General features: G+C 33.2%; 3 protein-coding genes across 3 annotated transcripts; 1 reads left to right on the forward strand and 2 right to left on the reverse strand.

Annotated features, from left to right (window-relative positions):
* The first annotated feature begins 350 nt into the window (after positions 1-350).
* On the forward strand, positions 351-3,060 carry LOC141677829 (expansin-A4-like). Its single transcript, XM_074483905.1, has 3 exons — positions 351-596; positions 944-1,262; positions 2,454-3,060. Exons 1-3 carry the CDS (start codon positions 458-460, stop codon positions 2,761-2,763), a joined length of 768 nt encoding a protein of 255 aa, XP_074340006.1. The 5' UTR covers positions 351-457; the 3' UTR covers positions 2,764-3,060.
* A 1,548-nt stretch (positions 3,061-4,608) lies between these two features.
* LOC141678324 (elicitor-responsive protein 1-like) lies at positions 4,609-6,628 on the reverse strand. Its single transcript, XM_074484614.1, has 5 exons — positions 6,232-6,628; positions 6,040-6,135; positions 5,801-5,945; positions 5,559-5,691; positions 4,609-4,829 (listed from the first exon to the last, which is right to left on the reverse strand). The coding sequence occupies exons 1-5, from the start codon at positions 6,296-6,298 to the stop codon at positions 4,731-4,733; spliced, it is 540 nt and encodes a 179-aa protein (XP_074340715.1). The 5' UTR covers positions 6,299-6,628; the 3' UTR covers positions 4,609-4,730.
* Positions 6,629-11,867: 5,239 nt separating this feature from the next.
* LOC141677638 (putative serine/threonine-protein kinase PBL10) lies at positions 11,868-15,249 on the reverse strand. The gene is made up of 6 exons (XM_074483644.1): positions 14,780-15,249; positions 13,828-14,135; positions 13,594-13,729; positions 13,320-13,462; positions 13,083-13,206; positions 11,868-12,501 (listed from the first exon to the last, which is right to left on the reverse strand). The coding sequence occupies exons 1-6, from the start codon at positions 14,826-14,828 to the stop codon at positions 12,155-12,157; spliced, it is 1,107 nt and encodes a 368-aa protein (XP_074339745.1). The 5' UTR covers positions 14,829-15,249; the 3' UTR covers positions 11,868-12,154.
* Positions 15,250-16,420: the final 1,171 nt, after the last annotated feature.

Genomic DNA, 16,420 nt, shown 5'->3' on the forward strand with positions numbered 1-16,420 from the left:
AAATAAAAATGTGACAACAAAAAAGGTACAGAAATAATTCCAAATTGGAAAATATTAGGGGCACCAAATTGGTTCCCAAAAAAATTACAAAATACTAAGTGTCAAATTTTTATTGGCTAAATGAAAATGGACTTCCTGTATTCAATTAAATCATTCCAAAGTGACACATCACACATGACACATCATTTTTTAATAATTTTTTCTACCATTTTTTGCGCCATTTTTTGCGCGTCTAGCATTACTATTCCAAATTAAGTTTTTTTAGTAATCAAATTCCAAATAAAGTTAAATATGAATTGTCCAGTAATGTTCTAATAAGTTTATAAATACTCTCATTTACTCCTTTCAAAGGCCTTACAACTTCTCCTCTGCTCTTCCCTCCAAACATCTCTTCTCTTTTCACACTTTAACACACTCTCTCTTTTTCACTTTCAAGAACTTTGTGTGTGAAATCAAAATGGCCCTTCTTAGATTTATCTGCATTGCTATTCTCTTCACTGCCGCCACCGCTAGAATCCCCGGAGTTTACACCGGCGGTGCTTGGCAAAGCGCCCATGCTACCTTCTACGGAGGCAGCGATGCCTCCGGCACCATGGGTAACACATACTAACACACACAACTTTTTTTTTTCATGTTTCATTATATCATGCATTTTAAGTGACGGAACCAGGATTCCGAATAATTTAGTAATTTCGCATAATATAGGTTTTAAGTAACCGGCAGTGCTAAAATCTTAAGCATTTGCGGTTTTAATGTGACTGTTTACTTAAGATTTTAGTGTAAAAGTGGGATCGGGTACTTAGGTAGTCACTAGCTATATTTTGCACTAAAATTTTACGGTTTTAGGATTTAACGTGACTGTTTACTTAAGATTTTAGTGCGACAGTGCTTACTCAGCTCATTAGTTACATTTTTTCGATTATTAATTTTTTGTAAAAAACAGGGGGTGCATGCGGATACGGGAATTTATACAGCCAAGGATACGGAGTGAACACAGCAGCATTAAGCACGGCCCTGTTTAATAACGGGCTAAGCTGCGGAGCCTGTTTCGAATTAAAATGTAACAATGATCCACAATGGTGTCACCCGGGCAGCCCATCAATATTAGTGACCGCAACTAATTTTTGCCCACCTAACTTTGCCCAGCCCAATGACGATGGTGGGTGGTGCAACCCGCCCCGAACCCATTTCGATCTCGCCATGCCCATGTTTCTCAAGATTGCCGAGTATAAAGCCGGAATTGTGCCCGTTAATTATCGCCGGTTAGTTCATTTTCTCACTCACTTTTACTCTGCCTTTTGACTTTTTTATTGACTCTTGTTTCCGATGTGAGATTACCTTATAAGTCACTAATAATGTTTCTGACGTGAGATTAACTTATAAGTCACTTATAAGTAAGTTTATATGCTTTGAAGTTAAAAACGTAAGTATTTCTTACTTAAGTTGGTGTGATAAACAGACTTATAATTTGCTATCTCAAGTTTTAAGTATTATCAAAGATAAAATTTGAATATTGTAATTTACGTTGTTTGATTCAGTGTCTCAAGTTTTAAGTATTATGGAGGGAAAATATTGAATATTTTAATTTTAAAATAATTTTTTTTTAATGATAAGTATTTTTGATGGAACTAACTTTTTAATTTCGCACACATATCTCAACCGAAACTCGAATGCACACATGTCTCGACCGAAACTCGAATGCCACGGAGACAAACAATTGGGAAGTGGGGACCAGACTGTAACGCGTTTTGCTCCTTTAGCAAGAGGGAGTCAATTTGTCTTTTCTTCTGATTTGACAAAAGTAAGAACCAGATTCACAAGCCTTTACATTTCACCCAAGGTTAAAACTGTAAATTTACTTAAAGTAAATGGCCAAAACCTAAATGTGTACCCTATCAGACGCATTACCCATGAAATCAGGCAATCCCATTCTTGATATCCAGATCTTAGATTTAAGATAGTGGGCCAGACTATATGGGCCCACACACGAGTGTTCCGGGCCAGCCTACCAACTAAACACTGGTTCAGGTCATGGGCTGTTTTCTCAGGGGCCCACTTTAACATAAACTAAGCCTAATTCGTGCACCAATTGACTGATAATTGACTGATACATGTGTGTTACTAAACTAGGCTCGAATGAGTACTCGAGTGAGTATTTATTTGAAATTTAAGGAAGTACTCGGACCGAATATTATTCGGATGGGGAAAGCGAAAATATAAAAAATTGTTAATTACTTGGATTTCAAAAACGCAAGCGAGTAAAATGATTTTCGAGTTTTATAACATTTTAAGCGTTACTTAAATTTTACATGTATTGTTAATCATTAAACAAAATATGATATTTTTTTTACGGAAACAGTATCATTACATAAAATCTGCATTCATCTTACTCTTCCAACCTTATTTTCATTCGATTCGACAAAACGTTAACGTGTTATTATTGTCGAATGCAGAGTCCCGTGCCGAAAGAGCGGCGGAATCAGGTTCACAATAAACGGATTCCGTTACTTCAACTTGGTGTTAGTCACAAATGTTGCAGGAGCAGGTGACATTCAAAAGGTTTACATCAAGGGCACCAAAACCGACTGGATGCCCATGAGTCGGAACTGGGGGCAAAATTGGCAATCCAACTCGGTTCTTGTGGGCCAGGCCCTTTCATTTAGAGTCACAGGCAGTGATCGTCGGACATCAACCTCGAACAACATTGCTCCTTCTAACTGGCAGTTCGGTCAGACCTATGTTGGCAAAAATTTCCGGGTCTAATTATTCGAAACCAAGATTAATCGGTAAAATCGAAGATAAATACATATAAAATGAAATATAAAGTGAAAGGTTTGTAATGTTGTAGTGGCCAAGCGAGATCTTGTTTCCCGCTAAATTTCACATGTTTTTCCCGGGAAAAAGTGAAATGGGGTTAGTTGTTAGAAGTGGGGTGTGAGTGTGATGATATAAGAAAATGTAATAGAGCTGAAGCGGCTGCAAAATTTAAAAATTCAAATGTGGCCCGCAGTTTCTGTTTGAAATTTTATTGTGGAATCAAAGGATGTTACTATTCCTTTATTTACTCATTGGATTTGGTGATTCTGAGTTGTCTAATACCTCCGTCTCCCTCATTTCTTTCGTCCACTCATTTTTTTACGGTTTTTTTTACATGCTTGACACGTATTTTAAGTCAACTATAAAGTATGTTTTCGTAATTTATTTTTAAAATTTTCTTTTTTTTATATAAAAGTTTGAACATTATATTTTTATTTAGAAGAAAAAAAATTAAAAAAAATTATACAACTACATTTAATAAGAGCATTAAAGTGCGTGTTGAGCTTACGTCTCTCAATCTAAAAAATTGAGGAGGACGGAGGAAATATACAATATCTATGAATGTTATGGTAAGGCTGCTTATGCTAAAGGTTATGTCCACCGTAAAATTATACCAAATCAAACATAAGTATATTCTGGTTAGAGTTGAGACGAAGGACCGGCCCTGAGTTTTAAGATGTCCTGTACCGTCTTAAAATAATTTACCCCAAATTGAGTTACAAAAAAAATAAACTGACCCCAATTTTTTTTGGCAAAAATGAGTAGAAAAAAATACTAAACTCTATTTACACGAAAATCAGGGAACTTATAAGAAACTCATTCGGTAAAAATGAGTACGTTATGTTTTGTTCTCTCTCTGTCTCCGTCATTGATTTTTATCGACTTCTACAGATGAGTCATCTTCCGGGATTTCTGGAAGGGGAGGCACGTCCTTTGGATAGAATTAGGATAGGTGATAAAGATAAATTAGTATATAGGTGTGTTGTTTTCAAGTATGTCGGGATGAATAAGGCAAAACAGGTGACCAGGGAGGGAACGTGGTCACGTGGATTTCATAGTCAACAGAAGGCCCATAAGCCGTAGATCGTAGAAAGAGGAGGTCGTACGTCGTAGGGAATTTTTAGTTATCACAAATCATTCTCTAGTATTGTTTTGAACGGATTAAAATCAATATCAAATACTTCGAGATAAACTAATTGCTCATCGTTTATTTACTTAAATATTTTAGCTTCATATACCTTCTGGTGTCGAGCATTTTTTTCATAGCACTTATGGCGATTTAGATGTACCCATACTTCACTCGTGAGATCCGCTAGTAATTTTTTTCAAAATTCAATTCTTTAACATACAATTGATGATTGCAAAGATCTGATACATTTGTTTCTTATTACCGTGAATATATTATATTATACTAGGAAAGTTAATTGGTTCCAATTGTTGAAGGGTATAAGAGTTTGCTAGAAGGCAAACCTTAAAATTGGTTCGATTTGTTAAACCTTAAGAGTTTAATCAGGGTTGAGATTGCCGATACGATAACTTTAACTAGTTCAGATTCTTTATGTTTGATATGTTAATATTATGTTGTCTGTCTTTTTTTCTTTTATGTGCCGTATATTTTTACGATATCAATACCATACATCTGGTAACCTGGACCACAGATGCACAAAAAATCTGAATCCGAAAAATCTGTCTGACTGGGTAGACTACATATGCACTCCACCAGGGAGACTACAATTGAGATCAATGGTTGATGACTGATATAGCTCATAAATTCTTGGGAACAAATAGAAGGAATTTCAAAAGCTCACAAATATAGAGCTTAATAAAATAATCAACAAATGCCAAGGCTAGAATCTTGGCCCAATAAGGGTAAGCCCAAACAAAGTTCTAAACCTTTACAACTGATCATATCATCAATGCATTACATCTTTTGACAAAGCAGGATTTTGATACAGAGGAGATAAAGCAAGCAATTGGGCCAAAGCCATATGGGTTTTCTTCTCACTGTTGGCCTGCAAAAAGTAGTGTAGTAGCTCAGTACTTAATCAATAGATTTTTTATGTCATTTGTTACTCTCGGTCTTTATTTGATGGCACACTAGATTAAATCTCGTGCGATATACGGGTTCCATTTATATTTAAAAAATTATTTATTCTGTTATATTATAATTTTTACACTATTTTTGTAAATATATAATTATTATAAATTTATAATAAAAACAATAGAATAACTTTAGTAGAATAAATATACTATGTCTAGTGGTTTAACAGTTTAGTAGTTTATCGAATATATAACATTATTTATTTATTTTTTAATAATAGAATACGTTGTGGTCGTAGATTAGTAGAATAATTAGACTATATCTAGGAATTTAACAATTTAGTAGTTTAACAGATATATACCATTATTTATTTATTTATTTATTTTCTTTAATAATTAAAATTTGGAAATAATCATTGAACCAAATTATACCCTATTCCGGTTATTATAGTATAGATAGATAGTATAGATTCGATCAATTTTTCGAAACACTTGTAAACGAAACCCTATATTATGTTATATCGAAAATTTTATTTGTCTGACAAAAATGTTTGTATTTTTAGTTTCGATAATAAATATAATTTGAGATATGTTGAATATTTCGACGTAAAGGCAAGTGACTTGCCTAAAAATATTTTAGTAAGTGTAAATTCAATGTAATTGTCGAAAGTAAACGGAGCAGTTACAGAAATTTAACCAACCTTCGTAAAAGTCAAGGCCACCGAAATCTCGCCGGAGTAGGTTGTATCCGGCCGAACAACTCTGTACTTCTGAGGCTCAAGTTCTAATTTTCCTTCTTCCATCCCTACCAGTAATATATCCTTTACATATATCCTGTTCATTTTACAAACACAAATAAATAATTAAGATACGTCACCTAGACTCAAGTTGCGAAGGTGTGTGAGTGTGTTTAACTGGAAAAAAAATGTCGATTTATACATACGTTGTTTCACCAACAAGTTTATCAGATGATAACTGGTGTTTGTCCATTACACTTAGTATTAGCTTAGTGTTTGTATGATCTCCTTCACCTTCATAATCCACTTTGAACTTGAATTTCTCGTCCCAGACTTGTTTTTTATCTTCTTCTGTCAATTGTTTTGTTAAACTATTAGCAGGTTGAACTGTTAAATTTAGAACTTTCGACTTATTGTTAAGCTGATTCGAGTTAGATTTACAAACCTTGAGCAAGACAGCTGAGATGTTTTTGACTTCCGTATTGAAGTATAACGTATGGTTTCGTGTTATTAACACAAGGGTTGAAACAACCAAAACAGCCTGATAAATCAAGAAAACCTTGTTAATGGATTTGAGACAGAAAATATTAATCTGTAAGACAGACATTATGAGCTTGAAAATGAAGAAATCACTTACACCACAGTTTTTTTTCATTTAGCTCTTCACCTTCGACCAATGTCACCTCCAATATTCCACTTGCCATCTCTCTCTCTCTCTCTCTCTCCCTCTCTCTGTGTGTTCTCTCTGTTCTCTCTCTCTCTCACACAGTCCTCTCTGCTCTCTCTCTCTCTCTATGTTCTATCTCTCTCTCTGTTCTTTCTCTCTCTCTCTCTCAGTTCTCTCTGCTCTTTCTCTCTCTCAGTTCTCTCTGCTCTCTGCCTCTCTCTCTCAGCTCTCTCTCTCTCTCCCTCTCTCTCCCTCTCTCTGTTAATGGAAGAGAAGTTCTGTATATTCTTGTGAAGTTAAGCAAGATGAAAATGAATGTGGATGTCTTGTAGTAGTAGTGAAGATGTAATAAAATCGTTTTCGTAAACCTCTGTATAATATATAAGTTTATATAGATGTAGACAGGCAACTATCCCTTCCTATGAGAGAGAGACTTGAAATAATAGTCTTCGTTCCAAATTCAATCCTGTTACTCGTCTATGACTAATTATTTTAATGTTTTCTGTAATACAAGACTTCTCGAACTATTTACATTCTTACCGCGCCATCTATACTATGGTGAGGGCTTGGTTGGGTCAGTTTCGACAATTTAGTGATCCAACCCGTTTAATTTGGGTTTGAAAATTTTCAATCCATTAATATAAAAAAAATTATAACCTAACCCTATTCTATATGTGACGGGTTGGCTCGGGTTGGGTTTGGGTTCACTGGGTTGAATAAAAATAATATTAGACAATAAAAAAATGATACAAGAAATAAATGATCGTTCAAATTATTACCGGTATATTTAAATAAGTATAAAGATATTTTATACCATAAATATAAAGTTAAAGACAAACGCAACACTCAGAAAAATAATTGGAAAGTTACGCCGATTATGATTTATTGGCAAAAATACAGTCCCGATTCAAGAAACATAAATTCTTAATTTCACAATCTATCAAAATTTACTTTTGCTATACATAAATATATGAAAAGTATCCCGTAAAGGTTGGCTCAATTGGTTAAAAAGGGGATAAAATAATAGTTTGTGAAAGCACAAGGTGTAGCTCATTGTCCGCTTCATATTATTTGAGTTCAATTCAATTTAAAAAGTTTTGTTCAAAATTACGATCAAATTCAAAAATATTATTGTTATTACTTCATTTGTCTATTTCCTAGTGCATAGTCAGTTATGGGCAAAAACAAATGTATCATAATGTGTTCGAAATGAAAATGGCCCGGGAGTCGGTAATGTATAATAAAAATGAGCTGAGCCTTAACAATTAGACCGGGTTGAGTTGAGTTAGGGTTTTAAATCGTTAAAATTTGAACCAACCCAATATAATCGGTCCAAAGAAAATTTAACTCAACTAACCCATAGATTTGGATGGTTCGGTTTCGTCGGCCCAATTAAAAATTGGGTTAGGTTGATTTGAACGGGTTCGTTAACCCATAAGCAGCCTACTGGATGTTCCATACATAATTTTGTATATGACCTAACACAAGTCCAAAGGGATGTTTGTTAAAAGATAGGTACTAAATTTAATATTTCACTTCAATTGAGCTTCTTCTGGAAATGATTTAGAACTATAGTACACATATATAATACTTACTACCCGAGAAGAAGTCATTTCCGGTCATTAAATTATTCGAAGAGGAAAAAAAATGTTGGAAAATGATGTTGGTCGTATAATTAATTAATCAATTTTAAACATTCATAAAAGTTTTAATTTTAATCGAGACCTTCGACTCTAATTTGACTTCCGTTTTGAATAACAAAATGTTGTGAGATGGTTGTGATGTTTTTTGTGACTTGCCCGTTGTGATTTTCTAATTTCAAAAATGTGATATTTACTGATCTTACCGATTTATGTTATTCATGTTCAATTTGAAATTCGATTCAAAGTCCTTTTTTTTCAAAAAATAATGCTTCAGTTCAATGTGAAAGCCAATTCGAAGTCATTTTTTTCAAAATTTTGTGCGATTTTTATATGCGCTTGAGAGGTCGTAAATTAACAATTTTACCTAGTTAAAATATATAGCTTTATATTTTATTTAGTAAACCGACGTTAATAAAACATTATATAATAGAATATATAACGCATATAAAATTTGCATATTGTTTCACCGTACCTTTCCACCAAAAATAGGGAACAAATAAACATATATAATATGTTTATATATGAACGGAGGAGTACCCATCTCGCTTATTTTTTTTTATCGTAGATAACCCGTAGCCGCTACCTGAAACTACTACTATTCGGGTGCGCACTAGGTAAACCCTACGGACTCACGCAATAGCCTGCAAATTATGTGAATCAAGGTAAACGGTATTTAAGCGACAGACTCTGACTCAAGAGACATAATCTAAGCGACAGACTCTGACTCAGGAGACATAATCATAAATTCTCCTCCCGTGAGATTCGAACCTGTAACCAAAAGGATAGATATCCCCATTTTAACCAGCTGAGCCAACCCTTGCGGGTACCATCTCGGGTATTTTAACTGGTTGATGTCGAAATTGAAGTGCTCATTAATTCAAAATTTTAGATTTAATTCCAAATATGCGTTCGGATTTAAATACGGTTCATACTGTTTTACAAGATTAGTCTTGTGTTATTACTCTGCAAGATCAGTCAAGATGCGCGTAAATTATTTCCGACATTTAGTTATAAAAAGAAAAACGAAGGTGGAGTAGTTTGGATCCCCGTCACTAATGATGACCCTAAACGACTAAACGTGATTTTGTAGTTTTGACATTTAGTACTTATCATTTTACACATATAATTTCATTCATAGCTTCACGTTTTAGTTTAACTACTCAATTATTATATTGGCTTCCTTGAAGAAGAGTTAGAAATTTCTGTCACCTTTAACATACAATATTACGAATCAAGTGGGTAAGTTTTTTACAATTATTTACGTGTCTGCGCGCTACCAAATGCATGCCAAACTTTGACCCAAAAGGTCCACAATGTGGAAAAAAATATAGTAATAAATTTCGAGAAAATATATCGTATATTCAAACTTTTGAGAGTACATTTTGATATTTAAAAGAAATTATTAGTGGAAAATTTTTAAATTTTATTTGGGAGGGATGCCCAGTGTTCCCGACCCCTTATTAGATCCTCTGATATTATTTATAATAGTATTTTAATTTATTACATAAAAAATCTCAAATTGTTATTTAGGTGTAAAACCTGATAAATTAACCGTTTCAATAAATTAGTAAAATTTCGATATCGACTTAATAAATATTACAAAAAAACTAAGGAAATTTATCCTCTACCGTCTTAAAATTTTAGATGGACTGTTACTTAATATGGTACCAGAGTTCGATTTAAGAAGGGTCTCGGGTTCGAGTTCTCCCATCCCCATTTATTTAATTTAAGTATTTGTTATTGGATGAGTATTGAAATTGGTTGTATTTGTTGTTGTCAATCGTAGCGAAACATATCGTACGATTAATAGTGAGTGTGAAAGAATATATATAAGATCCTGTTAGAGCTATAAGATTTTGTTATGATATTTCTCTATCATATTAAGGTTTTAGATACAGTAAAGTTGCACATATAATTTTATATCGATATTGAATGTTAAATGGTAGAATTGAACTAAGGTCGTCAAATATATATGTATCTTTTATTTCGAATACAGATAATATCGCCTTATTACGGTTATAAATGCAGATATTTCAAACATATATCATATTTTTCAAATTTTTTTTGATAGCCCTAAATTATGCTCAAAATTTTAAGAAAATTAACGAATGGATAATGATAAATGTATCAAATTAGTACCGAAAGTGGATTTCAAAATCACGGTGTCAAATACTAACCGAATACAAATCAATTCGTAATAGTGAAGTACCGACATTCATAAAAATTTCATCAATAACATTCTCGAGCAACTCCAGTAGAATGCTAATTTACTTCTTATATTTAAAATAAAATATTGGATCTTAGTAATTTAGAATATTGATAAGAACTTTGAGTTAACAATATTATTTATATTGGTTCATTATTTGATATTATATTATTAAAAATATTATTCATACACTATATAATAGAGAAAGAAAAAAAGTGTTTTAATATTATATTAATGAATGTTATAAAAAATGCAAATCGGACCTAAGCAGTGAGGTCACCTTCTAGCGCTTAAGCGCTAAAATGGACGCTTAAGTAGTTTTAAAAGCGGATCATTAATCGGATTATAAATAAATAAATATTAATATAAATATATTTAAAATAATGAATATTTTTTGAATAAAGAAATAATATCAACATATTATAATAAACTAAAAAAATGATCATTCACAAAGTCATAATTAACTTAAAAAATACAAGTAACATTTAAAAAATATTAAATTATACATCTTTTAAAAATAATATTTTTTCTTTCTCTAATTATTTTTAATCCCTATTTAATTTGGTCAAAAATCGCTTAAACGGTTAAAATCCGCTTAACCTTTACTAATCATTTAATTATCCGATTTTGCACTAATTCAAGTGCTTTTACCTCCTATTCTGCTTAAACCTCACTTAAGCATAGGATTAATGAACTTTTTACAACAGGGATATTAATAAATGAAAGTTAGTACTTGCTAAAAAGAAGGAATATGTTATTTATAAGTAATGAAAAAATAATATCAGTGAAACAAGAACTCATCAAGATTTCATTAAAACACAACTTTTAGCCTCATTCCTTAAATTATATCTTAAAATAATAAAAAGGAAATTATTTGAAGTTAATTGTCAAGTCATGAGTGCTATATCACTTAATACCAAATTTTGGAATACAATTTAATAACTCTAGCTCACTAATTGAAAGGAGTCGTACGTTTGACAGTTAGATAAAGACCTCCTTTAAGCAGGTTTTAGTTGAATTATTCAACATGTGTTTAGCACTGTAACCTACTAATAATCTAATCAATTTAATACTAACTATTTCTGGTTATTTTTTTCATAAAGCGGATTAGAATGCAAATGAAGTTAAACACTAGAGTTGTCCATGTATATAATATTCATAGATGTTCACTTGCAATATGCCAATAGTTAATATTTTATTGTGAATAAAGTTTTGAATGTTTCGATGGCTTGACCTTGTATTTTGAATTTGATAAGGTAATTTAAGTATTAATTATGTTAATATTTTTTAAAAATAATTTAATTTTTTGATAAGTATCAATTTATTTAATATGATTGAATAAAAGGTGAAAATTTGATTGATAACAGAATAAATGGGACATCGCCAGTAATTATTATTAAATAACGAATTCAACAACAGTAAAATATCAATTATTTGGAACAAATTTTGATACAAAATTTTGAACATGTGGTTTTAATTACTCTTTCTTAATATATGTATCTAATTTACGGATATTGAATTCGAATTTTGCTTCATTTTGCTTGTTTATTTAATGAATTTCGATTTTTCGTATTTTAACTTAGCTTGCTATATAATCAAGAAAAAAACCCATGTTATTACTAAACATTATTTTGTAATATTGGCCTCATTCCTTATACGGAAATGTCAAGAATTCGAATCTTGTCAGATAATACGAGCGCAGAAATTGGCGGATAATTTTACCATACCTTGGACGATTTTAATCTTGGAACATGGCAACAAAAAGTGATGTTTCAGCTCACAAATTTGATCAATGTAGTCCATATAATACACATGTAACATCAACCAACTCTAGAATAGAACTGTACACTGGCCTATATATTGGCACAGATACATAAAATTAAGTTTTGACAAAAAAACTAGACAAAAAGATTAGAACACTCATTTAGCGCATAAAATAAACTGCTACTTCAATCTACCTGCATAATGGAGAAGCCAAAGGTCTTGGATAAGCAGTCACTCTAGCAGCTTCTGGTTCAGTGCTTGAGCTTCCCCGGGATTACGGCTAGACATGTCGATTCGATTGATCATTTTTTGCACTGTCCTTTCGGTTTTGAAGCTGCTCTAGAGCTGTCACCACCTCGTCCATGTTTGGTCTTAACTTGGGATCCATGCTTAAGCACTGGAGTGCAATTTCAGCTGCCTGCAGGGCTCGTTTTGGGGAATGTTGGCCCTCGAGTCGGGGGTCGAAAACACGAAACACTTTGCGTTTGTTGTGTAAGTAAGGTTTTGCCCAGTCCACAAGGTTGTGTTCTCCTTTAGGACGGTTCTTGTCTATGGCTTTTTTACCGGATAATATTTCTAGAAGAACCACACCGAAACTGTATACATCACTCTTGGTAGTCAAGTGACCTACCATAAACAGCAACATTGACATCAGATAAACATTTCAGGACATCGTATCTGATTGAACAATTATAAAGCTCAAGTCCGGGGCAAACAAATGGGGGCCCTGTGCGAAATTTAAAAAATGGACCCTAATCTACATTTCAATATAGATGCAAAATGAGAATTTTTTTGAAAAAACTGAACTATCAAATTCAAGGCTCACCCCGCACTCCCCCAACAGCTATAGAGATCCACAAAATCAATAGCGAAGATTTTTTAAAGGAAAAATGAACCTAGCAGTCTCTACTTGCCATACTCTCCATGATACAGAATCCAATCATTTCATAATACACCTATTTCTTAATATCATTTTCCTACATAATGATACTTTGATTCTTTATCTCAGACAAGACATTCAGGTCTAGCCAGAAACATCAAATGCAAAGTTAAAAACTAGCGTAAGAATGTTGGGAAAGTAGTAATTGTCTATTAAAACGGCTATACATTGTGCAACTTTCAGGTAACAGCAGTAGTAAGCAACATGTAACAATGAAACTGGCTTTAAGCTTAATAAAATTTATTTGTGAAAAACTATTCGAGTATACCTGATGATAGATATTCTGGAGCAGCATATCCATATGTCCCCATAACCCTGGTAGAGACGTGGCTCTTGTCATCAGTTGGTCCGTCTCTTGCCAACCCAAAATCAGAAAGTTTTGCATTGAAGTTCTGTTAATATGTTACATAAAAGAGAACAGAATACCGATCAATTCACAATAATTATACCAGATTTCATTCAATTGTTATCCTATAACGTAGAAAAAACATATTTAGGTACATACCGAGTCCAGCAAAATATTTGAAGTCTTGAAGTCGCGATATATAATTTGGTTTGCAACGCCATGAAGAAATGCTAATCCCCTTGCTGCACCAAGGGCAACTTTCATTCGAACACCCCAAGAAAGAGGTTGGAAGTATGAACCTCCTGTTTTAAAAGCAATTTAGTGTGTTAATCACATCTATAGAAGAATACTAGACCATAAAGTGTAGTAACTTCAAGGATTTTAAATACAGCAACATAAAAGTGGTAGTTTGTAACTAATATGGATAACTCACTCCTGAAGAGATGATTTTCCATGCTCCCCTTTGGCATAAACTCGTATACCAATAGTCTGTGATCATCTTCTAAACAGTAACCAATCAATCTCACAAGGTTAGGATGGCTAAGCTGCCCAAGATAGTTGATTTCTGCCTGTATATCCAAGGACATGAAAGATAACTACTATGTTCTGGTTTGGAAAATTTGTAACATTAGAATAACAGAGAAATGTGTTTGCAGGTTCAGCTTACCAGCCATTCCTTGTGACCCTGCAGCCCTTCTTTGTTCAGCCTCTTGACAGCTATGACAATCCCAGTACCAGGCCTTGACGCTGCCAATGACTGTTCATCAATCCATCCTTTGAAGACAGAACCAAAGCCGCCTTCTCCTAGTACACTATCAGGGCGGAAGTTTCTAGTTGAATTCTTGAGTTCAGCAAATGTGAAGCTCTTTATTCTGGAAGACTGTAAAATTTCACCCTCACTACGAGTTGCCGATGCAGAAGTTGATGAACCTTTGCTATCATGTGCATCTCTGCTCACATATCTAGAATCCTCACCTACACAATATCGACTTCTAATCATGACACATACATACACAGCAGAAATTTGGGTAACATTTTAACGCAACATTGATCCTAGTAGGAAACTATAGAGTACAGGCAGCCTCAAAGAACAGGGGGCACACATATGCTGCACCTATTTTCCTCTTGCAAGATTAGGTTTTCCCATCATATATGTGCAAATACTTGGGTGTGTTTCATTCCAGAAAGAAAATAAAAACAGAATCCCCGAAAAAGAACTACTTGAACATCCAACATATGCCCGTATAAATGTATGATGCACAAAATATGGATAAGATATATATGTTTGATCCATATGCCAAGAGAACACATGAGTTCATTCAAACATAAGAATTCTTGAGCCACACTTTACACAGTGGCACACAAATATACAAATGTTTGCAGTAATCAGTTTAGTTCTGAGGTAAATAAGCAAGAACTCACTACAATCTACTGCCCTCAAATGACCTCAACAAGCTCTAAGAAGCTACAACTGAGCATAGACTAACCTAAACAGAAGCTTCCCAAACAATAATCAAAGAAAAACCCAATTTTTAACCAAAAACAACAGAGAACAATCAATAAACTCAAAGATACCTCAATTAAAATCAACTAATATAAGCAATTAATGAAACACTGACCTGTATGAAACTGATCAATCTTATATTGAGTGCTCCAGCAAACCCCCATCAAAACAATCAAAATTCACAAATCCTGATGCTTCACAAGTTCAAACATAGGCCTCCTCCATAGAAAAGAGCCAACTTTAACAATACCCAAAAAATATTCAACCAAGAAAATTCAACAACAAGACTTAAACCAGAAAACACTTGGATCTAATGTGAAACCTTAAAAAATCTTGGTATTGGCTCACCAAACACACCTCTATTTTTGTTTTCTTTCTCAACAGAACCTTATAAAAATGAGTAAGAAAAAGCTAGGTGAGTATTGTTTGAATTTCAAGAAGCTAAAATTAAGGTGATGACTTCAAAAGAGATTGTTTATATTCAAAGAAGAGGATGGTTATAATTATGAGCTAAAGCATAATAGGAAGGTTGACTGAAGCTTATTTTAGCTCCTTCCAAGAATTAGTCTTTTTGACCCAACCCTGTTACATGTATTATGGAATATTACATAAATTTCTGCAATAACAGTTGAATAATACATACACAATCTATGCATGTCAGTATGTCACTGTCAGTACATGTGTGAATATACACAAACATATAGTACTATGTATCAACTTCGCTTTATGGACGATGGCGTCAAACGATTATTGACAAATCATCTAACTACGAAAACAATTTACACATAGGGAAAATTTAAAACCAACTTCATTCGCGTCATTTCTCGTGTTAAATTTCCGCGGATAGATGGTTACGGTCATCATTTTTTACGGACCAGCCTAAAGATATTTATTGTATGTCAATCGGATAACAGGAATTTGTTAAAGGGACTGTCCCAACCATGTGATACAGCTGCCGCAATGCGGTAAAAGTTACCCGCTGCAATGAAACATTGCGGCCGGTGTATGATAGAATCGTAACCGTAGAATACAATTCTAATTAAACATTGCGGCTGTTGTATGGTAGAATCGTAACCATAAAATACAACACTAATCGAAATACATACATTTGTCTCTCATACACTACACTACGGGATGGTGGGAAGAGATATATAATTTGCCATAAATAACAAATAATTTCAGTGCGGGTGGGTAGAAAAATCAACAGCCAAGATTTAAATTATTTTTATAATACAAATTCTTTTATACGCCAAATTCCAAATATAACATAGCTTGATTCTTCTAAAACCTAAAATAAAAGGTGTTTTGGTGACTCTTTTCAACCTAATCTTTACACTATTCTATAACCTTTTCTAACAAACTCGAATCAAATCTTCAAAAGCTCTATATATAACCTTTTTTAACAAACTCGAATCAAATCCAAGGTGCTATATCGAACTACATATATAACAAATAAGTGAAAAACTGAGTAGCAACTGTAATATGAAGCCAGAGTAAGAACAGAAGTACAAAATTAATAGGAAGTACCTGAAATTAATATAAAACATTGGTTTTAGCAAGAAAGAAAGAAGAAATCGAATAACATAACCAAATTAGACTATATATTTCACAAGTTGTACAACAGAACAGAAGTAATCAATTATGGAAATGCTTAACTTAATATGCCTTATAATTAAATATTTGTGTTAGCAAATCTTGGGGGTGAGCGAGAATCGAAGATGACAAGAGATAACAACAAGTCCAAGAGATGCCTTAT

This window comes from Apium graveolens, chromosome 8 (genome assembly GCF_009905375.1).
Source record: "Apium graveolens cultivar Ventura chromosome 8, ASM990537v1, whole genome shotgun sequence".
NCBI lineage: Eukaryota > Viridiplantae > Streptophyta > Magnoliopsida > Apiales > Apiaceae > Apium > Apium graveolens.

What these genes read in the sequence shown, in the direction of transcription:
- LOC141677638 (XM_074483644.1), bottom strand. Translation starts at nt 14,828, where the DNA reads ATGGGGGTTTGCTGGAGCACTCAATATAAGATTGATCAGTTTCATACA. An exon ending in GATTGATCAGTTTCATACAG is followed by an intron (nt 14,136 to 14,779) that starts GTCAGTGTTTCA and finishes GATATTGTGTAG; the next exon opens with GTGAGGATTCTAGATATGTG. An exon ending in CAAATATTTTGCTGGACTCG is followed by an intron (nt 13,207 to 13,319) that starts GTATGTACCTAA and finishes ACATATTAACAG; the next exon opens with AACTTCAATGCAAAACTTTC.
- LOC141678324 (XM_074484614.1), bottom strand. Translation starts at nt 6,298, where the DNA reads ATGGCAAGTGGAATATTGGAGGTGACATTGGTCGAAGGTGAAGAGCTA. An exon ending in AAACTTGTTGGTGAAACAAC is followed by an intron (nt 5,692 to 5,800) that starts GTATGTATAAAT and finishes TAAAATGAACAG; the next exon opens with GATATATGTAAAGGATATAT. An exon ending in TGGCCTTGACTTTTACGAAG is followed by an intron (nt 4,830 to 5,558) that starts GTTGGTTAAATT and finishes TACTTTTTGCAG; the next exon opens with GCCAACAGTGAGAAGAAAAC.
- LOC141677829 (XM_074483905.1), top strand. Translation starts at nt 458, where the DNA reads ATGGCCCTTCTTAGATTTATCTGCATTGCTATTCTCTTCACTGCCGCC. An exon ending in CGATGCCTCCGGCACCATGG is followed by an intron (nt 597 to 943) that starts GTAACACATACT and finishes TGTAAAAAACAG; the next exon opens with GGGGTGCATGCGGATACGGG. An exon ending in GTGCCCGTTAATTATCGCCG is followed by an intron (nt 1,263 to 2,453) that starts GTTAGTTCATTT and finishes TGTCGAATGCAG; the next exon opens with AGTCCCGTGCCGAAAGAGCG.